At 37.4% G+C, this 25700-nt stretch overlaps 2 protein-coding genes across 2 annotated transcripts in view; both read left to right on the top strand.

Annotated features, from left to right (window-relative positions):
* The first annotated feature begins 666 nt into the window (after positions 1 to 666).
* Positions 667 to 2409, top strand: LOC109622824 (uncharacterized). The gene is made up of 3 exons (XM_020077266.3): positions 667 to 936; positions 1216 to 1377; positions 1828 to 2409. Exons 1-3 carry the CDS (start codon positions 870 to 872, stop codon positions 2052 to 2054), a joined length of 456 nt encoding a protein of 151 aa, XP_019932825.3. The 5' UTR covers positions 667 to 869; the 3' UTR covers positions 2055 to 2409.
* A 13292-nt stretch (positions 2410 to 15701) lies between these two features.
* The window catches only part of LOC109622825 (uncharacterized), an 11877-nt gene continuing 1878 nt past the window's right edge, over positions 15702 to 25700 (top strand). The window contains exons 1-2 of the mRNA XM_062850800.1: positions 15702 to 15869; positions 16174 to 16356. Coding sequence (XP_062706784.1) covers positions 15821 to 15869; positions 16174 to 16356 — 232 coding nt within the window. The 5' untranslated portion in view covers positions 15702 to 15820. The remainder of the gene's footprint in view (positions 15870 to 16173; positions 16357 to 25700) is intronic.

Here is a 25700-nt window from a genome sequence, read left to right as displayed (position 1 = left end):
GTGGTCAAAATTTTAGCCAAATCAATTGAAATTAATAGGTATATCAAATCAATTTTGTGTTTTTCGACTATTTTCGAACTTCAAAATATCATAACTACACTAAAACCTGTCAAAAAAAGTCTTTTAACGCAAATTGAAAGATATACTTGTTTGCTACAAGCTCTCCGAACAATGTATGCCAATAAAATTAAAGAAGACATATGATTGGCGTCAAGTCAGACCGGACCATCTGTTTTTTAATGATTTAGAGAAAATGTCCTGCAAGCACTTGAAATTTCAAATCTCTGCATTGTAGATTTAAACACGATTTATACATAGAATGCTTTTGTTTTCCAGTAACTAATCTTATTAGGTTTAAAAGGCATCATAAACTTAAAGGCTATCACATGCCGGTGATCATAAATTTGAGTTTAGAATTCTTCATTTTAACCCATAGCATTCTTGCACATTCATAGAACGAATAGTCTTTTATGGCATTTCTGCACCAAAGACATCAACCTCCATCATTGACGAGGGGCCCCACAATGACAGGCAAGCTGGACAACAGTCAAGTCCAACTGGAAGTACCTGTTGCGCTTATACGGTGGTGTCAGCGAGCGAGGGTGCGGCTCCGAAACACAAACAAGCGAACAAACATTATTTCTGCCCGATCTGACGTTTTGGTTTATGGCATCCGCCTTACGGCCTTAATGGATACGATCATTAACACATCCAAAAAAGTAGACGCACAACCGAAGTGGCGTTCATTGCTTCGGGTGGAATTTTTGAGGATAGAATTTTAATAAATTTTGATGTTGGTTTTGCGGAGAAGTTGTATTTAGTGAAATTTAATGATAGTGACTGGTACAAATTAGACGAATCGTTCAAAAATGGCGGTGAATTCAACGTATATGATCACTTTCGGGATAGTGTTTATCGTCGTCGCTGTACAAATGGGTGTGTATGCATCATCACCGATCAATTGATCACGTCCCTCCTGGTCGGGAGGCGGTTCGTTGAATATGATTTGTGCAAGATCAATATAGGTTATATGGAATAGATTATAAATTTATTTCTCTGGGAGATTCATGGATCGCCTCGATCAGGTTTTATTGAAATTTCCATTAATGAATACGTTGCACCTAAAGATGGCCAAGTTGTTATCGATTAAGGCGTTGCTCTGCATTAATATGAAATAGACAATGGGCTGAGTTTTGACCACATTTCTTATTTCAGCCTACAGCATCAAATGTTGGGAATGTCGTTCAGATTCCGATCCAAAATGCGCCGATCCTTTCGACAACAGTACACTTTCGATCACAGACTGCAGGCAAGTTGAGTCAAAGGAACATCTACCGGGTGTAAGGGCAACGATGTGCCGCAAAATTCGTCAGAAAGGTGAGTAACAAAAAAGATTGTGCAACATTTATTGAAGAAGTTGGGCAAGTTTGATATTATGATAAGTTTGTTATTCAAATGTCTCGAACCTTGTATAATTTCTCTAATAATACTATGAAATCAATAAGACCACAATTTATATACTATCACATGGATGTTTTAAATAATTTAGTGAGAACTTGGACAAGTTCTCAATAACTCGTATCAGAAACATAGCTAGAATTACGCAGGTATACTAAATAGCAGGTAGCTGCTTTTATTCATAGAATCTAAAGATACTTTTCTATAATGATAGTTTAAACACTTTGTTTATTCGAAAAGTTTTACAAACCAATTTTGCAATGGCTATATTGTATTTCATATTTAGATGCTTATCTTCACTAATAAATTACAGTTAATCGATTAATTGATTGTCTAGTTAAATCGTTTTTTTTTTCGTTTGCTTCACAGTTCACGGAGAATGGCGCTACTTCCGCAGTTGTGCCTTCATGGGTGAACCCGGTATCGGGGGTGACGAACGGTTCTGTGTGATGCGAAGCGGAACTTACAACATCTTCATGGAGTATTGCACCTGCAACAGCAAGGACGGTTGCAACAGTGCACCTCAGTTTGCCCCGAAACAGTGGAGTTTGGCGATTCTTACGGTGCTGAGTATTATGTTATATCGCCTGTTCTAGCTCGTAGGCTCCTCTTAGGTCAGTTTAGCACGTTTTTGAGCTACAGAATCCTTCCATAAGTAAGTTCTTCCCGACACTATGGTTAAGAATCTAATTGGTCATTCCACGAATCAACCGCCATTTTTTCGGTAATTGTTATTGTAGGCTTTCAAGGTATGAAAAATGACAAGGCCATCTCAAAAGTCACCATTCCGTCCAAACGTGAACTTAAGAAATTTTATACATTTTAAAATCTAACTCGAATAAGACTATTGCGAAAGTAGTATGATAAGGTTCAGTAGCAGCAAGTGTTATTAATATGAAAAGTATTGTGCATTTATTCTCTGAAGTGCCTAATAAATCGATTATTTCTTAAGGGACTGTCTTAGTTTATTAATACGAAAAAAAATATTGTTAAAGAAAAATCTCAATGGATGGAATCCAAAAAAGTAGGTACACCCTGTCATGATAAACACACCTGTTGCTTTGGAGGGCTGTGGGTGAAAATTATGGAAAACGTGTTGCTCTGGCAACGCCTAAGGGAGGAACATCGTTGACGTTTGTTTCGAGCTTCGGTGTTTATACAAAATAATAGTTGTTTAAAGCATGATATAAAAGTTTGCGTGTAAAATTATTTGTTTCGAAACATAGAATCATCGGAAGTTAAGTCAGACAATCAGATGTATTCCACTGTTCGATTTGTCGTCATAATCATTCTAATTGGAGTCACATTACATGTAGGTAAGTATTTTTGAAGTCAATTGCCTTTTATCAGACAGCTCAACAACAGTTATCTAAACGAAGAATTTATTAATTTCTTCACTTTTGTTCGAACCCGTCACCATTAGAATGGCCATAGTTGTGTAGGATAACGTGCTTTTGACGCCGGCCTTCTGATTCCCACGCTTTGTTGCTGTGGCTATATGGGTCCTTCGCTCGGATCTTCTTATCAAAATCTATTCTGGTAACTTATCAAGCATTCAGCTGCTCCTAGTAACACATGCTTATCGACAATTAGGGGATTCACATTGGGATTCAACCAACAGATTAAATAACTGCGTAAGCCATGATTGTCTGATTATTGAAATTTTTCATGAAATTGCGAATGAAATAGTCCAGGATTGCCTTGGTGATTGCGACGTTAAATCAGGATAATAATTAATCAGCGGTTTACGCTGTTAAGAGAAACCTTCTAAATTCACTAAACAGCGTAAACTGATTAAACGTCGTAATCACCAAGGCAATATTTGATTGTTTCATTCATAATTTCATGAAACATTCCAATAATCAGATAATCATGGCTTTCACAGTCATTTAATCTGTTTAGTGAATACCCCTATTATTTTTGCATAGCTCATTACTTAATCAGTAGTTTGCCCTTACTGTGCTAACCGGAGCAATAGTGCGGTGACTTTTGTGTTTCTCCAAGACAATCAGCTGCCCTTTAGTCTCAAACTTGAGGCTGAATAAAGGCTGGATTATGAAGATGTCATAGATTAGTTAAAAAAAAATTACCTATATGGTTTCGCATTATGCGATCCACACAGTGTGTTCTGTGTTTCCTCACCTTTGGCGTTTTCCAATCGATACCGATCTGGTTTTATTGCAGCTGTTCTTTTTTGTGCTGTGCTTGTAAAGAGTTTAATCATGCTTAGTTTTGGTAGTGGCTACGGTTAGAATAGCTCGGATCAATCTTCAGCATAAAAAACAGCAACGATCAATCTTTGCAGAGTCATGCAAAACGGTACAGCCCAAGTGGCGTTAGTCCAAGAACCTTACTTTCGTAAGGAGAATTGCTATTAAAGAAAACTTGTTAACCCGGTGTGAGCTACTTTATGCAAAAATGAAATGGCAAACTCGCGTGTCATGCCTCGAGCTTGTCAACAACGCAATCGTTGCAACGCTCATCTCTGAACCACTAGAGATGTATGTGCTATCACAATCAATGTATCTGTTGCAAACCTCAACACGAAATACGTTTATTGTTCGGTTTATATACCGCATGATGAACCATCCCCTACGGATGCTTTCAAGCAAGTCATTGTATACTGCACTTTAAAAGGCCTTCCGCTAATTGTTGGTAGTGATGCTAATGCTCACCATATAATCTGGGGCAGCTCATTGATGTCTGAGCTCTAGTTGAGAGGCTCCAGTTTGATGGAATACTTAAGTAGTACAGATCTTGGATTACTTAACATAGGCAACCGCCCAACCTTCATGGTATCTGCTAGAGATGAAGTGTTAGACATAACGCTTTGCTCTAGCAGAATTAGTCATGAGCTGACCAATTGGCATGTGTCAGATGAAGCATCTTTATCTGACCATCGCTACAGAGGAATTCCACGGAGTCATGTCAGTCGATCCTGAGCGACCATTTCAAAAATATCTGAAACTTTGCACAGTTTTTCAATTTCATATAAATCGCCATTTTTTGATATTAAACCTTCATATTCACTCACGACTAACTTTTCAAAAGGGTGTATGCGAAAATAGTTCTAAAATATTCTAAAAGCTGTACAGCAAAAACGGATTGTTCGATTGTTATAAATTTTTCAGCAAAGTTAGATAACTAAATGATGATTCCTTAGAAAATATACACTGTAAAAAATTTCTTTTTCTACTTTGAAAAAATATGATATTTGTCACAAAAACTCAAATATCTCAAAACCCTATCTTTTTACCAACTTCAATTTTTTAGGGGAAATGGCCCATTATATCAGCTAGCTACCATAAAATTTTGGTGATGGTAAACTGATAAACAAAAAAGTTATGACATTTCAAACATTTCACAATTTTTACATTTAGTAACAAAAAAAATTTTTTTTCTGTGTAAATTATTTCGAGAATTATATTTTGATGCTGATTTTATTGTAAAGGCTACCGCCTGAATTAAACAAGTTGTTTTCATGATACTTTAGTTTGATTATTCGTAATTACTATAGTATCTATTTGAAACTTAGACGCGATCCAGTGTTGTGATCAAAAATATTGAGATTGTCATACTTTTTATTGTACGTGACTGGTGAAAAAATCCCTTGATAGTGTTGAAAAGCTGTTGATTATAAGAAAAATGGAATTGAATTTATTTTTAAGACAAAAGCTGTATAATAAAAGTTTTTTATACGCGTATACGTCTAGTTTATCCGCAAAAAAAATCCCTCTTACACACTTATTTCTGAATTGCCTGTTCGGTACTTTTTTGACGAGATTATAACAGCAGTACGATCTCGGTAGTTTCGGTAATCGATTTTACTGAGGCTCGGTAAAACAACTGTCAAAATCGTATGGAAAAGGTAAACAATGCATTTTTGCTGAACGAGTTCGGTGCTCAGCAGTTTTAATCTCGTCAAAAAATTACCGAACTCGGTAATCAAAATTAAGTGTGTAGAGAACAGACTTTATGATCGGAAGAATGCGAGTAACTTCAACAACAACAAATGCATAAGAGGTACATACCACAGACAAACAGACGAAACGCCTAGAACAATTTTAGTGAAAATTCATCGCCCAGTTCACACTATCACCACCTGGTGGAAATGTTTCACGAAACACTGCGTTGTGCAATATCGTCATCAGAAGGCGCTAGTGTGAAACGTCAAACGCAAAGAAAAACGATGGGCGCTCTTCTTGTTATGAAAGCCACAACCAAGATTCAAAATGATCGTTGAAGGCGTGGTCAATGAAAATTTCGCCAGTGTTACGTTTGTTTGTCTGTATACATACCTGACAATGCTCACGAAAAAAACAAAAAAATACTACCGCTATGAATATTAAAAATTGTATAGTATTTTTTTTTCTTCAGCCACCAACACCAAACAAGTAAGTTAAAATTAATAAGTGATTTTGTTTATTATAATCTAACGAACAAGATGAACAGTCGCTTTCTCAAAGGTCTTCAACTCAACGCTCTCTTGTAGACCGTTTGATGAAAAAAAATGTTCAAAAGAGTTACGAAATCTCACCGAAAGCACCATAGATAAACTGAAAGAGACTGGTTATGCCCAAATGTCCACATTGTGTACAAAATTACGCATTTGCACGTCCTGCCGTCTAAAATTTGACAAACGAGCCATCTGTATATCATCGGTAAAGCAGGGCGCAGGAAGTTCGAAAACGACAACAACTGAGAAATTGCCATCAGCGACATCTGTTTAAACAATTTAATTACGCCCCTTTTCAAAAATGCCCTGTAATATTCTTCAACAACTCAAATGTAACAGCAAATTAACATTACGGTACATAGTATATTATATGTATATATAATATATAATAAAAACAACTTGTTTTACTCACGCAAGGCCATTAACAATAAAATCAGCATCAAACTTCAATTTCCGGCCGAAATAATTTACACCAAAAAAAATTATTACTAAATGTGAAAATTGTGAAATGTTTGAATTGTCATAATTTTTTTGTTTATTTTCATGGTAGATTGCTAATACAATGGACCGTTTTCTCTAAAAAATTACGTTGGTAAAAAGATAGGGTTTTGAGATATTTGAGTTTTTGTGACAAAAATGATATTTTTTAATGTTAAAAAAGATGTTTTTCACAGTGTATATTTTCTTAGGAATCGCCATTTAGTAATCTAACTTTGCTGAACAATAAAATCAGCATCAAATCGCGATTCCCGGCCGAAATAATTTACACAGAAAAATTTTTTTTACTAAATGTAAAAATTGTGAAATTTTTGAAATGTTATAACTTTTTTGTTTATTAGTTTACCATCACCAAATTTTTATGGTAGATTGCTAATACAATGGACCGTTTTCCCTAAAAAATTCAAGTTGGTAAAAAGATAGGGTTTTGAGATATTTGAGTTTTTGTGACAAAAATGATGTTTTTCAATGATAAAATAGATTTTTTTTCACAGTGTATATTTTCTTAGAAATCACCATTTAGCTATCTAACTTTGCTGAAAAATTCATAACAATCGAACAATCCGTTTTTGCTGTGCATATTTTTGAATATTTTTGAACCATTTTCACATACACCCTTTTGAAAAGTTAGTCGTGGCTCTAAATAAAAATTTGATATCGAAAAATGGCGATTTAGATGGAACTGAAAAACTGTGCAAAGTTTCAGTTCAATAGAAAATCATGAATTAAAAATTTTCCTTAATTTTGATGCTGTTGCTTGGAATCGCTCTACATCTTGTTTGAACATGTGAATGTTACATCGCAAACTTTGCGTTTCAGGAATCCCCGGTTAACCAACTGGGATCTCTTTACCGATTTGGTTGCAGCCAAATTTCATGGATACTCACCATCAATTGACACTCCAAGTGATTTAGATGATGCCGTTGATACTACAACGTCCTTCATCATGGAAGCTTTTGAAGAAGCTTGCCCTCTGCGGTCTGTGAAGACCACAAGAGGAACCCCTTGGTGGAACTCTGATCTGGCGAAACTCAGGAAACAATGTAGAAAGAGTTGGAACAGACGACGTTCAGCTGGATCGGAGGCTTTCAGGTCGGCTCGCAAGGTCTACAGGAAAGCTCTCCGGTCTGCTGAACGATCCGGCTGGAAAAACATTTGTGCAAATGTTTCCAGTCTGAGTGAAGACAGTTGGCTGAACAAAATTCTTGCAAAATCTAAGGATTTTCAAGTGAACCAACTTCGTTTGCCAAATGGTGATTTCACTTCCTCTGATGAGGAAGTTTTGGAATGTTTATTTAGTACACACTTCCCCGGATGTGTAGATATTACATCTTCGGATGAACCTGATGTCTTTTCTTGTACTTTTGATTCTTTAGCTTCGGCTCGGAGTATCATAACTTTAGAATCGATTGAATGGGCACTTAATAGCTTTGCTCCTTTCAAATCTCCTGGGGCAGATGGGATCAAGGATGGGATTCATCCTATTTTGCTTCAGAAGGGATTTGATCATTTCAAACATGTTTTGAAACAACTACTTGTTTGCAGTTTTGCTACAGGGTATATTCCCAAATCCTGGCGGGATATTACTGTAAAGTTTATTCCGAAAGTGGGTCGTTCGTCGTATGAAGAAGCAAAGAGCTTCAGACCTATCAGTTTGACCTCTTTTCTTCTGAAATGCTTAGAACGCATTGTCGATCATCACATCCGTGATGTTCATCTGGCCAATGTGCCTCTTCATGTGAACCAACATGCTTACCAATCTGGAAAGTTCACTGTGACTCTTTTACACAAAGTTGTTTACGATATCGAGAAGGCAATCGCTGAAAAGCAATCCTGCTTGGGCGTTTTCTTAGATATCGAGGGTGCCTTTGACAACGTGCCTTTCGATGCCATATTTGAAGCCGCACGGGGTCATTGTATATCTCGAATGATTTCCAATTGGATTCACCAAATGCTCAAAAACCGACATCTCTTCTCGACATTGCGTCAAGCGGCGATTAGGGAATTGATTGTTTGTGAATGCCCCTAAGGGGGAGTCTTATAACCATTTTTGTGGAATCTCGTAGCAGATACGCTATTGAGGCAACTCAATAATAGCGGTTTTTCTACTTATGGTTTTGCCGAAGACTATCTAACATTGTTAGTCAGTATGTGCATCAGCGCCCTTTTCGACCTGATTCAAAGCGCCCTTCAGCTAGTTGAGGGGTGGTGTCGCCAATATGGCGTTTCGGTAAATCCGAATAAAACATCTATTGCTTTTCTCACTGAAAATTTTCGATGCTTCGTTGAATATAATGACGTTTTCTTCCAGCGATGGCTTCCGCGATACAGCAAACCGCTAAGTTCCACACTAACACAGCAAGAAATCTGTCAATATTTACTTAAGGACAAGGTATTTGGAGTACATTGCTCAAAATTTCTAGAGCACCGTTTTTTAGAACCGTTGAACGGATTTGGACTAAAATGCATCACGCTATTGACAACCACTGAACAATTAGCCTGATGCATTTTCATCCAAATCCGTTCAACGGTTCTAAAAAACGGTGCTCTGGAAATTTTCAGCTATGTACTCCAAATACCTTGTCCTTAATACACGTGCATTTTCAGCGAAATGCTCTATTTGCATGAAAACAATCCACTCTCACAACTAACGGATGACCGCCGTCAAATATCAGGATTACCAACTGTCCGGCGACTGCTGTCATGTCTCTGTGTCGCCGAATCTGGCGCTGGGTCTTCGGCGCGGAAACCCAAAGGTGGGAATAAAATGTTGGGGTTTGAGCGCAATATTGTGCTTTTCACGGAAAAAGCCGAAACCGTAATGGTGTTCGACCTTTGCGTCTCTTTGATTTTGAAATCGATGTGACTGAACAGGTGAAGTACGTTGGAGTCATTCTTGATTCCAAGCTATCCAACAGGTGTCCAACATTGAGTTCAGAATCAAGAATGCTTCCATGGCCTTCGGGCAATGCCGGCAAACCTTTTGGTAAACCTTGGGTAGAATCCAAGTACAGGTGGTACTCGATTATCGGGAGTCAGGTTCTGAAGCTTTCCAAGCATATATTTTGCAAATAAATGGTTGTGTCAAGCAGAAATTTTGATGTCTTGTCAAGCTAACTTCGATTAGTTATCAGTCAAAATTTAAGCTTGATACAGCATTCCGTTTGCAAGATATAATCCGACAATTTTCTTCCGTGTTAATAGTTTTAAGTTGAGTCAAAAGTTTTTCATAGCTCATTTTATAAGTCATGAATGGTCATAATTTCATTGAATTCGGTTCATTGAATCCGGAGATATAACAGCTAAAAGTTGGCTATCGGATAATTATATTTTTTTCGAGAATCTTTATAACTTCGTTGAGAATAGCTCGTTCTTTTCCAAATTTGGAACATTGATACACAACAAGTTGATGAACTTACAGTGAAAATTTGAGAATATTTGTTGCACTTTTCGAATAGTTACAGCTAGTTGAATATTTTTTTTTTTAAAGTGAAAATTTTGCCTGTCCCGATCATTTTGTCTATCCCCTGTGTTGGAGACAGTCTCCTTCGGAATGAAACACGGTTCGATAGCAGATTTTGTGGTAGTTAGCTTCAATGCTAAAATTTATTTTGTTTTAAAATACAAATCTTATTTGTATCTTACAAATCTGTCTGAGTATGTTACAAAGTATTAAGTTTGGTTTTAAGTTAAAGTATATTACAAATCTGAAGCAGAACTGCAGCATTCTGGTCAAATATTTAGCAAGCTGATTCATTTGTATGTGATACTGTGAATCCGATTATGGAACTTCCTATCATTTGATGTGTAACTGCCTTTTTTTGCGCAACTGCGTTTCCGAGTATTCGGTAAATACTTATTAAGCGAAACTGACTTCAGAAACCTGAATCATCAGGATATTCTGCTGCTCTTGACCAGCTGTGGTAAAGATCTATTTTCAGGGCACTGTTTGAACCTATTGTGTACTCTCATGCATTCGTACTCTCATGCAGGGTAGTTTTTTTTTCCTATTTCCCTACCTGTCCTTATCCCCATCCTTATCCTTATTCCCTTCCTTTTCCCTCAGGTAGATGATAAAATAGGCTTATATTGTGACGATGATACAAATGTCCCAAATGGAGGATAACATGCCTCTGGAGCTGGCCTTCTGATGCCTTCTGATACCTAATCATGCTGAGATGTTGGTGGCGTGGCCGGAACTTGAAAAAGATTTCTATAGTGATCGAATCAGCGTTTCAACACGGATATCGTAGCATTAATCTTAGTCCCACTAAGGAGACGACAGGAGAATGACACTGATATTTGCAGCTTTCTTGTCTTCGTCTTTTGGGGAGGCCGCCCACGCTCTTTTGTCCCATCTGCATAAGGCATGGTACACAAATTACGTGACGCTAAAATTGGCCTTTTCAGACCCCCTCCCTCCCCCCATGTAACGCTTTTTGTATGAAAACTCAAAAGTTTTTGTATGGATTGTAATGCTTCGCTGGACCCCCCCGCTCTTCCTATAGCGTTATGAAGCGTTTGTGTACGATGCCTAAGCGTTTCACTTCCTACTCGAGAACCGAATAGCACTGACGGGTTACGGTTTTGGCTCCTTGTGATTTCGCTCTCTATCGCGGCATTGGCGTCCCTTCGCTTCTCTAACTTCTTTCAGGTGTCATCTGTGATCAACTTCTTTCTCTGGTTGCGTAGCTCACCCAAATTATTCTCGGTGGCGATGAAGGAGTTCTTGATGGCGCTCCATTGATATTCTGCGCTTCCGGAATGGAATATGGAAAGAGAGATCTCCCAATCATCATGTCATTGTTGCCACGAAACAGCTCTCCGTTCTTGTTTCTTTCTCCGAGACCATGGTGTCCCATGACATGCTCATAGCCCAAGTTGTCGGAGCCAAACCAACCTTCGCGTTGAAGTTGTCCTTGAGAATCTTGACAGCGTTCAGTTGGCTGTAAAAGTCTTGGTAAAAGTTCTCCTTGTGTTGCATTTCGGCAGCATCGGTTGGCGCGTTAAATTAGATCATGGTAAAGTTTCGAACGCGTGTTCTGAATCTGGCTACAATTATCCTCTCGTTAGTAGCTTCCCACTTCACACTTTCCCTCACAGTTCCTCAGAATTTCTCCCGTTTATACCAAAGTGTGAACTGGTACCAATGTCAAACTGCAAAGTGTTGCGTGTGCTGAATGAAAATTGCATTTTAAGGGATGTTTTCCAACAAATTTCATCGATCATCGATAAAAAGACTTTCCGTGAAACGAGGTATCATTGATCAGCGGGGTAACATTGATCGGCTTGACTCACCTCATAAAATGTTCAAACAAACAGTTTTCATTGCATCAGTTTCTGCTAATGAATATTTTTTCGTCAGTTGTTACTTTAGACCTATTGAATGATATCAAGTTTATGAAAATTGAGTTGCATAATCATAAAAATAGATTTTTCCTTAACTCTATTTCGTAACGCAATGAGATACGTTCTCAAACATTCATGCTTAATATGATTACTACACAAATAGTTAAGTTCAAAACCACTGTATAAGCTCAATATAATGTCGCAGAGTTGGATTTCACAAACAAAACTTATATGGAAGAGCTTCTTTGTCTAGCTTTAAGCGTTATTCGCAGTGTAAAGATTTTTAATTCTAAAATAACTCAAAAAGTACAAAACTTGTAAGAATTTGGACAACATATTCGGAATCAGAGCCCCCAAATTTAGTAAATAAGGGTACATATTTTCAACACAAATAAACATTGTTAACTTAGGTGATCAATATTACCCCAAATCAGCAAAATCAAAAATTAAAATAAAAAGCCTATTTAAACATGTTCTAAAGTTTCACAATACTTTTTTAAGTAGCTTAACACATACACAAATGGTCAGTACTTGTTAAAAAAAAACATATAACGTTTGTTTAAACAAGGAAGTTAATCAAGAAATATCGAAAGCTTTGATCAATGTTACCCCGGATTACATTACGGTACTCAGAGTTGCTCTTGTTTTCACAGTGTCTCGCTCCTAGGCAGTTGTGCCAGTTTACCCTGCTGGGCTAGAGTTTGTACATTCTAAGTTCTAATTATTGCCCGTTGTTTCACGCTAGAATTTAGTACGCTAGTCGTTACACGTTACCGTTGAATCAGTTCGTAATCTTTCATTTTCGGTTTCTGTAAGGGTTTTTGGGTTTCGATAACAGTAAGTTGTTGGCCTAAGGTCCTCTGCAAGTAAACTAGTTCTTAACTGAGCAGCTTATGTTTAAAAATGTTGGTATAGTCGAAACAAAAGAGCGGAAAGCGACACATTCATATTCAGAAAGATTATTTAATTTACAGTGCACAGAATTAGAGCAAATATGCAATTATGCAATTATGGAATCAATTGATTAACTACCACACGCCTCCTATTCCTGCCATTGCTGCTGGGTTTAGGGTCGGGGACCATCTTGGCAGTGGCACCTTGTTTGGGCACTTGCTGCTATAACTCAGACAATTCCAAACGGATTGACTTGAATTTTTGAACATGACTAGATACTGTGCGTATCTGATCGTGTCTCAAAAATCAAGTCAATCGGTTCAAAATTGACTGAGTTATAGCAGCAAGTGCCCAAAATAGGTGCTCCTTATTAAATGGTCCCTGACCCTAGTTCGATGGAATCTTTCGGTGTTTGATTTCAAACTAAAACGGAAAATGCTAGTAGGCGTTTTGTTCATCCCAAAAGGAGTTTAGATTCCTATATTTTTTAGTTACCGTAAAACGGGGTATCATTGATCAGCGGGGTAACATTGATCGGCTTGGCCGACCTCATGAAATGTTCAAACATGCATATCACATTGAATCAGTTTCTGCTATTGAATTGTATATCGTAATCTGCTGTTATTTAGCTAGTAAATGACATGTAATTCTTGAAAATTGAATTTCATTAACATTTAAATAAATCGATTTTTCCATAATTGTGTTTTGTAACGCAATGAGTTACACTGTCAAACATTCATGCATGGCATGAATACTAGGTACAATATGAGGTTCGAAATCACTGTATTACTTTAATATGATATCCAAGAGTTAGATTTAATGAACGAAACTTTTATGAAAATGCTCTTTTTCAATAAAATATACGTTTTATTAAAAATAGGCTATCCATTCCTTAAGTCATTGCCTACCTTTAGGCGTTATTCGTGGCTTGGAGGATTTTAATCTTGAAATCACTCAAAAAGTATATAACTTGTAAGAATTTGGACAACATAATCGAAATCAGCGACCCCGAATTTAGTAAGTAAGGATATTTTCAACACAAACGAACATTGATCACTGACATGATCAATGTTATCCCAAATCAACAGAATCAAAAATTAGATTAAAAAGCCTATTTAAATATGTTTAAAAGTTTTACAATACTTTTTCGAGTAGCTTAACACATAATCAGAGGGCCAGTACTTGTTTTAAAAATATAAAACATGTAACATTTGCTTTAACAAGAGAATCATGATCATGATTACGACAACAATTAATTCTGTTTTTTTATTATATGTTATTAAAAAACTAAAAATAAAAAAAAGAAACAAAACAGATAGCACAGCCGTTTTTTTTTGTTTTGGGTGGGATATAATTAGGAGCACTCTCCTGAACAAATGGAACAGACTAGTCCAAACTGCCTGTGATCGCATAGTCGGCCAAATTGAGAAAGTTAAGCAGAAAGCAAATATCTAACAATTTGCCAATGTGATAAGTTTTATTCATTACAACATAAGATCTAACCTTTTAAATGTCAATGTTTCATTGCTTAAATTATTAAGCGTGTTAAGCATTACAGTGACGCTTACGGTGACTTTGTGAATATGGGCAGTAAAGAAATCAAATAAATTTCAATAACGAAAAGTTTCTGATCTTGTTATATATTTGCACGTTGGCCGTTTCTGCGAAAGATAATTCATGGAATGGATCAAAACCGTTGAAATTGTTCAACAACATTTCATTAAACTCGCAGACAAACAGACGTAACACACTAATAATTCTCATCGTACACTGGTTTAACCGTCTACATATTATAAATGTTCGAAAATTTCAGTCTGGTTATCTGTGCTCGATATTTTACAGTTTTCGGCATAAAGTGCTGGGAATGTCGCTCAGATTTGGACCCAAAATGTGCTGATCCATTCGACAACAAGTCGCTTCCCCTTTCGGACTGCAGCAGAAAATCGTTGGTCCATTTACCGAATGTCAGATCAACGCTGTGTCGAAAGGTTCGACAAAAAGGTATGCTCATCTATATTTTTTTGCCTGGAAAATTTAATTTGATTGACCACCTAATAGGGTTTCATCCTATTCGAAAACAAGCGATTACGGCACCGATTGATTCCGTTCTTTTTGTTTTCATGCGTGCTCACTTCTAACAAAAAATACAAAAATAATAAACAAAATAAACAGTGCTTCAATCCTTTGTTTTTCGTAGGATGAAAATGGGAGCCACATGCTTAATAAGGGAACCAATACCCTACATTGTTTTTTTTTAGTAAACGGAGAATGGCGATATATTCGCAGTTGTGCCTACATTGGCGAACCTGGCATTGGAGGAGACGAACGGTACTGCTTGATGCGAAGTGGAACTTACAATATTTTTGTGGAGTATTGTACCTGCAATAGCAAGGATGGCTGCAACAGTGGTCCAGAGAAAGTGCCTTTGATGTATTTATTAGCTGCCTTAATCGTAGGACAGTATTTGGTTTCACATGTAATTACATATCACAACATCTTACATCTCGATAAATATCTATGAATGTTCTATTTTATAAGGGTATCGTATCGTTAAGGCTTAACAATCAAGTGCAATTTTTAAGATAAGTTGATTCGTATTTCTCTTTTCCATTTCCTCAAAATTAAAATTAAAAATGTAATAATTCACCACAAAACGTGTACTTTACTTGGAAATTCTTTTTTTTATTAACAAATGGTATTTTGTGTTAAAAAGAGCTATATGCAGCTCCTGTAAATATCGCACCGCTTTACATATATACTAATGCTAGAAAAATCAGTTGAAAAAATGTATTCTGTTAACAACTGTTGAAATGTTCTTAGAATATGAAGTTGAAAAGTAAGCTTTGTGCTAAGAAGCTTCGTCCTCAGTGCAGAATTTGATGTCGTCGTTGTGCAGTGGAATCAAATAGGAAGTGTAACCAACGAAAAAATAAACTTGCTATAATGACTATGGGCCAAAGATTTGGACCTCGTACCCAACAGGCTTTCTCTCGGTTATACATTTATAGCTCTCCATGACGTAGTCATCATCGTCCGTTGATGACAGATTGCTTCAGTACGACTACTAGCATTCATGGCGACGCACTGAAATTTGTTTTGATCCCACTGAAATAACTTGAACCCCTTTTAAAATCTCCCTGCCTGACTTGAATCTCCGCTTTCGAAATGAATCCCCAACTGTTGCTCGTTTTTGTGTCTGCATTATTTAGTTCAGGTAAGTGCTATCCCGATTGCCAAAAACACGACATTAGTCATCAGCTCTGGTCCACCTTAATGACAATGCCAAACAGGTAGCATAGTATTCACCCCCATGCAAGTATCAACAATAACAGTCGCAGCGTAGGTGCCACTCCCATTAGATAGATTAAAGAGCACTAGGCATAGCTAAGTGCAACAATGTTGTTGGCGGTGAGCCCGTTGCCAGCTTCCTAGTTTTACCAGTTAATTTGAATTCATTTTGCTCAATTGAACTTGAATTTCTACATCCCCCTTCCCCTTCTCCCACGCTCTCTTTGCAGCTCTCGCCATACGATGCTATCAGTGTTCCTCGCAGACCGATCCCAAGGGGGTGGACAATTGCGGTGCATACAAGGCATTCAATCGAACGCAGAACATTGCTATCGAGTGCAACAGCGATGAGTCCCACATGCCGGGTTCGTTCTGCATGAAGGTGGTCCAGCAGAGCCCACGAGGATTTATCTGTGAGTATTTCGGAGGGCTGGGGAAGGGATAGAATATAGTAAGGTTTTTGCATTATTCTCAAAAGATTATTGTGGTATCTACTCGTGTTAGGAGAATCATCATAATAAGTAGGGAAGTTCTAATACGAATCTAACATGTTTTTGCGGCAATATTCCTTTACCAAATCCTATCTGCGAATTTTTCATTTCATTTCAGTCACCGTGAATTAATGTTCGGAGCGCATACAACCGAGCAGTAAACTCGCGGGTATTTAGCAAAATTAGTTTAATAATTCAGAACATTTCAGAACGTTTTTCTTTTTTTTTCTGAAACTTTCAGTAATTTCCACAAAATTAGCAAGCTGAGAAGCATGCTTTGTTCCAATTGGGACGTTATGCCAAAAAGAAGAAGAAGATCTTTCATCATATTGCATCTTCTTTCTGGAGCGTTCAGAAACTTCTAGAAGGTCTCCAATATTTAAGAAATTCAATACTCCGGAAAATTCCACAACGTTCTTCTTCTTTTCTTCTGGAGTTTTCAGTAACTTCCAGAATGTTCTTGGAATTTTCAGAATATTGATGTTCCAGATCATTCCAAAAAGTTCTTCTTATTGTTTCTGAAGTGATAAAACTATGGTAAAACATTTTAAAGCGTAACAGATTGACAGACAACTCTGGGCTTTTATATATATGATAGGGAATCGCGCCACTTGGGCGATGGCTTCTATATTCGTCTGTTTTCCACTATAACTCAGTGAAATTTGAACCAATTGACACAACTTTTGGAATGTGGTGAGATAGGTATAGTATCTACCCGTGCACAACATTTCAAGTCAATTGGTTCAAAATTGACTGAGTTATAGTGGCAAATAGACGAATATAGAAGCCACCGCCCAAGTGGCGCGATACCCTATAGTATAGTTTAGTATATTGAACAATTTGTTCAAAGACATCATACCGTTAAAATCGATGTGCCAGTCCGCAAAAAAATGATTACGGATTTGAACCCTACACGCAGAAAAATGACTGGTTTGGTTCAATTGTAAATCTCAAAAGAAAACACACTTTGGTCCGAAAAACGCCGCTTTTCATGTGAACCTGACCCTGTGACCCAATGGAATAACACCAGCCACATTCCGTCCCTCTCTGATTCACCAACTAGACGCAGAAAAAAAAGGCTTGGTAAAAATATAAAACACATGGTTGATTTTTAAACTGAGAATTTACTTAATCCAATGTTATATTTCTTTGTTTAACCGTTATGTGTCCGACAAACTTTTTGCTTTTTTCTACACCGTGCTTTTTAAATGGGCGCTGGGTACCCGGGTATCCTGTCCGCTACATAAGGGCTAAGTAAAAGTGTGTCAAAAAACAACAAATTACAACCAGTCAAAAAAACGTTACAAATTTCGTTTGTTTCTACAAAATGGGGACCACAAACGGTAAAAGGTTATTGCGGCCATAATAATTATAAAATGCACCATAGAACAATAAAAATGCACCATAAAAAATTAAGCAATGTACCGATAAAATGCACAGCTTTCTCAATAAATAAATAGAAATGTTCCATAATAAATAAAAAATGTAGCGGTAAACCAATAAATTTTCTAGTTAAAAATGAAACATTGTATAAATAAAAAAATAAATAAAACACCATAAACAAACAAGTTTGCTCCATAAAAAATAATAAAAACATCCATAAATAATGAACATTTGCTTCATAATTATACCATAATTGCTCCATAAAAAATTTAAATTGCACCATAAAATTCATCAAATTGCACCATAAACAAATTATAAATTTCACCTCAAAGAATGCAAAATCTACAAAAATTAATCAAATTCTGCATCATAAGCAGTATTGCAACGGCTAGTGGCACTGGAAATATGTAAATATATGTTAATATGTGGAAGTTAAAAGGCAATATTCTGCTCCTTCTGCCACGATAATCTAAAAAGAATCTAATAAAAAGATCGTCAGTTGTTATCAGATAGTTTATTTAATAATTATTTAAAACATGGATGAATTATTAATCGTTGCATATGTAAAGTAAGAGAACAAGAGTTGACCCTTTTTTGATCATTTTTCCGAATAAATTGAAATCATTAATAAATGTATGTAAACTCCAAGAATATGGATAACCCTTTTTCAAATTGCGGATTCTTTCAATCCATGCGGCGTAGCCTATGGATGCGTCGTAACTGTGTCGAATCGGTTTTAGGTAATCCACAGATCAAAGAATTTGCCCGGTATAATGCAAACAGAGATGTTATCCCTTTTTAAGTCCGACGAGCGTTAGCGAGTTCGAACAGCAAGCGATTATCCAGTAAATTGCATTCATAGTTTTTCCATCTTTTAAGTCGTTCTTTCATAGATGTGTGCTGCGGTATATGGTTTCTGTTTATTTTCCTTTTACTTTTCATATTAACATTTTACAATCCACAACCTAAAGTACTATATGTCGTTAGACACTGCAGCAATGGTACAATTAGATTAAGTTTATGTAGCTTTTACATTCTTTGTGGTAAAATTTACCATTTGTTTATGGTGCAATTTGATGATATTTATGGTGCAATTTCAATTCTTTCTGGAGCAAATATGGTATAATTATGGAGCAAATGTTCATTATTTATGGGTGTTTTTATTATTTTTTATGGAGCAAACTTGTTTGTTTATGGTGTTTTATTTATTTTTTTTATTGATACAATGTTTCTTTTTTAACTAGAATTTTTTTTGGATTACCGCTACATTTTTAATTTATTATGGAACGTTTATACTTATTTATGGAGAATGCTGGGCATTTTAACGGTACATTGCTTAATTATTTATGGTGCATTTTTATTTTTCTATGGTGCATTTTTGTTTATCTATGGGTGCATTAAATAGGCTGCTACCACAAACATGGCCCGGAAGCACTCACACATCTTTAAAATTCTTATTCCTACATCACCACAACGATGAAGGTGTAGCAAATCCTAACCCCAATTTTCATGTGCAATTTTGGCAGTGATAGATAACGCGCAGGCAATCAAGACCAATGAGGTACAGATACAGGTGGCGCAGATAATCACTGCAAACCACTAGTTGTCTTTTTTGTTTTACCGCTGATCAAATGCAACTCAATTAGTGACGTCACTAGTTGCATCAGCGGTAAAACAAAAGAGACAACAAATGGTTTGCAATGTTTATCTGCGCCACCTGTATCTGTACCTCATTGAATCAAGACAGCATCCACAGAAAGTTCGTGGGTTTCACATTTTCGTCTTTTTTATTCGTTCTCCTTTCTAAACGCGTCCAAAATCAGATTTCCGAGCTGCCGCAAGGGTTGCCGTCACCAACACAATCACATTCTAGCTTTGTAATTTTCAAACGTACAATCGTTTAAAGCAATCCATTACATGAGCCTCAGTAAAATCGATTACCGAAGCTACCGAAACAGTTCTGCTGTTCTATTTTCGTCAAAAAAGTGCTGAACAGGCAAATTGAGGATTGAGTGTGATTATGTTGAAACTACCTATTTTCTGTTTGTTCTAGCCAACCGTTAAAAATGTCGAAAAATGAAAATATTTGTATTATCAAACAATGGAACAGTTCAGTTTAAACTTTGAATCAGTTGGTCGCTATAGTAAACTGAAGAATCGGTTGATTTGAACCAGCGTTTAATTGGATTTACAATTTATTTCTCATCGTATAGAATGACATAGAAAAAGAACACTCTATCCTCCATTCAGGTAGAATTTATACAAGTAAATTCTAGGCAAATCGGGATGCACTTCCTTATATTCTTGGTTTTTGATTTTTATTTAATTATCAAGATCGGCATTAATAAAAATTTAGAAAAAATCATCAAACATTTTGCTGATTTTTTACGTGGCTTTTTTTTTTTTCGTATTTTCCAGTTAGACAGAAAGCATTTTTTAACGATATTTTGGAGAATTGGTTACAAGCATGTTCGAAGGGGCCTCAGGGGCGTTTCAGGGGGCTTAATGTGTGTTCCACAGAGATTCCAAAGGGGTTTTATGAGCTTTTCAGGAGTTTTCCCAGGGGTTTTCGGGGCATCCCAGAGGTTCTCCAGAGGGTTTCAGGAGTGTCTCTTGGAATTCAGAGGAGTTCCGGGGAGTTTCAGGGTTTTTTTTTATCAATTTCTTTTTTTAAAAGGCCTAGACGCCCGAAGGCTTTACGAGGCCAATAAAACCATTTTAATTTAAAAAAAAACTAATAGAATCACAGCCACTCTGTAATTCCTGAGTACCACATAACTTCTTCTTATCCTTTGCGCGCTTGGTTGACAGCCGCCGTTTGTTGGTTCCGTCATTGGTCTCATATGGTGAAGATGAGCTGTCGTGTCCGTCGTCGTCCTCGTCGTCGTCCTCGTCGTCGTCCTCGTCGTCGTCGTTGTCTCCATTCGTGCTCTGTTGGTCTACTTGGTCGGCTTGGTTTGCAGGCACAATTGTTTTTTTGTTTTTGCTCGATAAGCGCACGCTTACTTCTCGCCACTATTTCGATGAACGTTTCACCTACTCCAGGGGAGGATGGGGTTGATTGACTACTGCTCATCGGTGGGAAATCGGCGTCGGAGAATATTTGCTCGCTTGATTGAGCTGTTTCAGGGTTATTCTAGGAGTGTTAAAAAAGGTTTTGACGAGTGTCAGGAGGTGCCAGTGACGTTCCAGAGGGTTTCAAGGGGCTTTGGAGAGGTTCAGGAGGTCTCGAGAAGTTTCAGAAGGTATCAGGGACGTTGCAGACGTTGCAGAGGGTTTAAGATGGTTTCAGAGGGGATGCAGGTGTGTTTCATGGAAGTTCCAGTGGAATTATGGAGTTGCAGAAACACTGGTTGAAACACTAGTTTCTGAATGTGCACAAGCAGTATCTACATCCTTTTCAAATAAGCGTAATAATTCATAGTACCTAATGTTGCGGTTATGACAATTGAGTACTTTTTCGACTGAAATGTTACTAAAAGGCATTTTTCATATTTGTATTATGCTTAAATTATGAGATTGCACTTTTTGTGTGATTTAGATTTGCCCAAAAATTTATTTAAAAAAATATTTTCATTAATACTTCTGCTGCTGTGTTCCTATTGTTGCGGTAATGTTCCTTATGTTGCGGTATCCCATATGATTTCAATGGGATACCGCAACATTAAAAACCGAAATTAAATTTTACCTCCATAATAGGCATTCATACATGTTGTGGCAGTTTGCAGTTTTCAGAAAACTACCGACTAACGTTTTGAAATGTTTCATTAGATGGCACGATCATATTTTTTGAATTAACTTACCTTATTACCACTATGATCGGCACACTTACCCTAAACAGCTTTACCCCTCAAAAAGATTAAATAAATTAGGCAGTTTTAGGCAATGGCAGTTTAATCCTTTAGATTCCCTAGACTGAGAAAGCCAAATCCTCCAAAACAAACCATTTCCAGTCTAAAACCTTCATGAAATTTTATGTTCAGCAGGTTTTAGGAAGCACCCCATGACGAAGAATTAAAACTGCCGAAAATAGCATAAGTTACCCTTTATTGATTTTTCTTTATTTTTTTTGCATCACGTATGAAAAAAAAACACTGCGATAATGGGATTTCATGCAGGGATTTATTCATAAATTTACCAAAGAAAAGAAACATCCCTAGTTCTTCAGAAATTCATCCAAGGATTCTTTCTGAAATTTGCATTGATTCCATTAAATTTACAAACACCTCTTCAGATTCATGCAAAACAATTTCCAAGAGCTCCTTCGCGCGGGAATTCCTTCAGAAATTTCTCTTGAGATTCCAGATATTTCACCAAGGGTTCTCTAGGAAACATTCTATGAATTTTCTCAGATATTCCTCCATGGATTCTTTCAGAAATTCCTCTGGAATTTGGAAAATTTCTCATGAATTCCTTTAGAAGTTTTCCTATTTCATTCAAAAAAATAATAAATTCATAATTCTCCCAGTTTTTTTCCACAGTTTGCTTTAGAAATTTTTTAAAAGTTTCGATTAGATATTCTACTAGAATATCTTCAAGAAAAACCCAATAAGATTCATTAAGGGAATTTTTAACGATTCCTTCAGAAATACTTCCACGGTTTCTTTCAAGAACTCTGCCAGGGTTTATTAAAAAAAACATTTCCTGTTAAAGAAGTTCCTCCATGGATATTTTCAAAAATTCCTGCCGAGTTTCATTCAGAAATTTCTCTGGGGGTTCTTATGAAACTTTCTTCAAGTTACCTCCTAGAAAGCATACCATGTATTTCACATTCCTCGAAGGATACTTTCAGAAATTACTCAGGGGATTCTTTTGTAAAATCTTTCACAGATATTCTGAGAAATTCTTCCAGCAATTCCTTCAGAAAATAAGAAACTCGACATTTCTTCAAGATTTCCGAAATTTCTCCAAGAAACTCGAAATTTTTCCAAGATTTGGTTTTTGAATTTGCTCCAGACGAATTGAATTCCTCCAAAGTTTCTTTCAGATTTTTTTTTCAAAAAATCCTCCAAAGTTTTCCTTAAAAAAACGGGGATACTTCTGGACAACTCTCTTGGTATGTTTCCAGAGATTTCTCCACGAAATTTTCCACCCATATTTTTTTTCAGAAAATCCTTATTAGATTCTTTCTAAAATTGCAGACCTTCCTCCAGGAATTTTGTCATAATATCTTCTAAGGCTATATTTTGAAAATTCACCAGTGTTTCCTGCGGGAGTTCAGTAATAAATTTTCCCTGGGATTTCCTTCACAATTCTTCATAATTGTTCAGAAATTCCTCCAGGAATTCATCCAGATATTCCTTCATGAGCTCCTTCAGAAATTTCCTTAGGACTTTCCTGGAATTCATTTAGGTTTTATTCCATATATTCCTGTATAAATTCCATCACAGATTTTTGCATAGTTTTCCTCAGTGATTCCGGCAGAAATTTATTCAGAGATTACGGCAGAAATCCACACAGAGACTACTACAGAAATTTTTCCAGGATTTTCTCTAAGGACACCTTTACCAATTTCTTTATGGATTGTTTCAGGAATTCATTCTAAAATTGAACCAGACATATTTTTACTGGAATTGTTTTACAATTTACTTAAATTTTTTAGAAATTTCTACAAAGGTTCATTCAGGTGTTTCTTTCCAGAATTATTTTTTCACAAAAACATCCACGGATTTCTCCAGGAATTTTATATATAGATATCTTCAGGAAATTTTCTTAAAATTTCTTAAGAAATTCTTTTGTGAGTTCCAATGAGTTATCCCGATATAACTCTAGAAATTTCTGCATAAATTAAAAAATGGTAATAAAACAATTACACAATATAAAAGGTTGATGACGGAATAACATTTAGGGATTTACTAAATCCGTACTTGTTGAGGTGCTTGTTAGAGAACGTATTGTGCTGGCTCCCCCAGATACTATTTCTAATACTTTTTCGCAAAGAAGGAAAATTAAATCGCACGTGTACTCAACTGTAGTTTTTTTTTTAGAAATTTTGTTTTCATATGATGAGAAAGAAACTTTGAACATAATATGTGCTTCTGAGAAACAAGTTTCATTTCGCTATATTAAAAAAAAAAGATTTCCAACCTCATTTCATTCATTTATTTAGTATAACATCAAATTCAAGATAAAACTGAATCAACAATATTTCTCCATAATACACGGTTCGTGGCTGCCGCTCTCCATCCTCGGTCGCGCCCGATGCTCGTCAAGTCACGCTCCACCTGGTCCGCCCACCGTGCTCTCTGCGCTCCACGCCTTCTTGTGCCAACCGGATCAGTTGCAAACACCAGCTTTGCAGGGTTGTTGTCCGGCATTCTTGCAACATGCCCTGCCCACCGTATCCTTCCGGCTTTGGCCACCTTCTGGATGCTGGGTTCGCCGTAAAGTGCAGCGAGCTCGTGGTTCATTCTTCTCCGCCACACACCGTTCTCCTGCACACCACCGAAGATCGTCCTTAGCACGCGTCGCTCGAAAACTCCGAGTGCTTGCAGGTCCTCCTCGAGCATGGTCCATGTCTCGTGCCCGTAGAGGATTACCGGTCTTATTAGCGTTTTGTACATGGCGCATTTGGTGCGTGGGTGAATTTTTTTCGACCACAGTTTCTTCTGGAACCCGTAGTAGGCCCGACTTCCGCTGATGATGCGCCATCATCCATCGTTGCTTTAATCAGTCTAGTCAGCTTCCCAGGAAAGCCGTTTTCGTCCATGATTCTCCATAGCTCTGCGCGGTCGATACTGTCGTATGCCGCTTTGAAGTCGATGAACAGGTGATGCGTTGGGACCTGGTATTCACGGCATTTTTGAAGGATTTGCCGTACGATAAAGATGTGGTCCGTTGTCGACCGGCCGTAGATGAAGCCGGCTTGATAACTTCCCACGAACTCGTTTGTTTTAGGTGACAGACGACGGAAGGTGATCTGGGATAGCACTTTGTAGGCAGCATTCAAAATAGTGGTCGCCCTGAAGTTCTCACATTCCAAATGGTCGCCTTTCTTGTAAATGGGGCAGATTACCCCTTCCTTCCACTCCTCCGGTAGCTGTTCGGTTTCCCAGATCCTGACTATCAGCCGATGCAGACAGGTGGCCAACTTTTCTGGGCCCATCTTGATGAGTTCAGCTGCGATACCATCCTTACCAGCTGCTTTGTTGGTTTTGAGCTGGTGAATGGCATCCTTAACTTCCCTCAGCGTGGGAGTTGGTTCATTTCCGTCCTCCGCTGCACTGGCGTCGTCGTTCCCTCCGTTGCCGTGGGCTCCCGTGCCTACGTTCTCCACGCCGTTCAGGTGCTGATCACCTCAGGTGGAGGAATCAGCACGAACTACCAAGTTATGAGAGCCGTTGCCTACTTATACATTTGGAACCTCTCGCTGCAAGGCGAAATGTTGCTCAAGCATGTTTTGTTGGAGACCTCCTGCAGGGCAATATTGACTGCCCATCACTCTTGAGCATGCTGAACATCAACGCACGACGCCGGAATCTTCGAACACACTCATTTTTACGCCTTTCTTCAGCTAGGACTAATTACGGTCAACACGAACCGATTCGTAGCATGTCCCGTGTGTTCAATAAATGTTATTTTGTTTTTGATTTTAATGTTTCACGCAAGGCAAATAAGTGTAGTTTTAAACGCGAATTATGTAAGGTACCACGGCAGTCTGTAAATGTTAGTTAAGTGTCATTGGGGTGATTTGTATTACCTGTTGACTTTATGTAAATAAATAAAAAAGTGCTGCTCCCATCTTTCGATCACCTTACGTCCGTCCGTCAAGATTCTTCCGTCTTTATCCCTGCATATTTCGGCTCGCGGCACGAAGCCGTTGCGGGATGCGTTGAGCTTCTGGTAGAACTTCCGTGTTTCTTGGGAACGGCACAGCATTTCCA

This window comes from Aedes albopictus, chromosome 2 (genome assembly GCF_035046485.1).
Source record: "Aedes albopictus strain Foshan chromosome 2, AalbF5, whole genome shotgun sequence".
Lineage (NCBI taxonomy): Eukaryota > Metazoa > Arthropoda > Insecta > Diptera > Culicidae > Aedes > Aedes albopictus.
Note: the sequence above shows the minus strand (reverse complement) of the source record. Positions and strands in the feature narration are given on the sequence as shown.

Bases quoted from the DNA above. Each gene is read 5' to 3' on its own strand.
- LOC109622824 (XM_020077266.3), top strand. From the start codon at position 870: ATGGCGGTGAATTCAACGTATATGATCACTTTCGGGATAGTGTTTATC. The intron at 937-1,215 runs GTGTGTATGCAT...TTCTTATTTCAG, and splicing joins CGTCGTCGCTGTACAAATGG to CCTACAGCATCAAATGTTGG. The intron at 1,378-1,827 runs GTGAGTAACAAA...TTTGCTTCACAG, and splicing joins CCGCAAAATTCGTCAGAAAG to TTCACGGAGAATGGCGCTAC.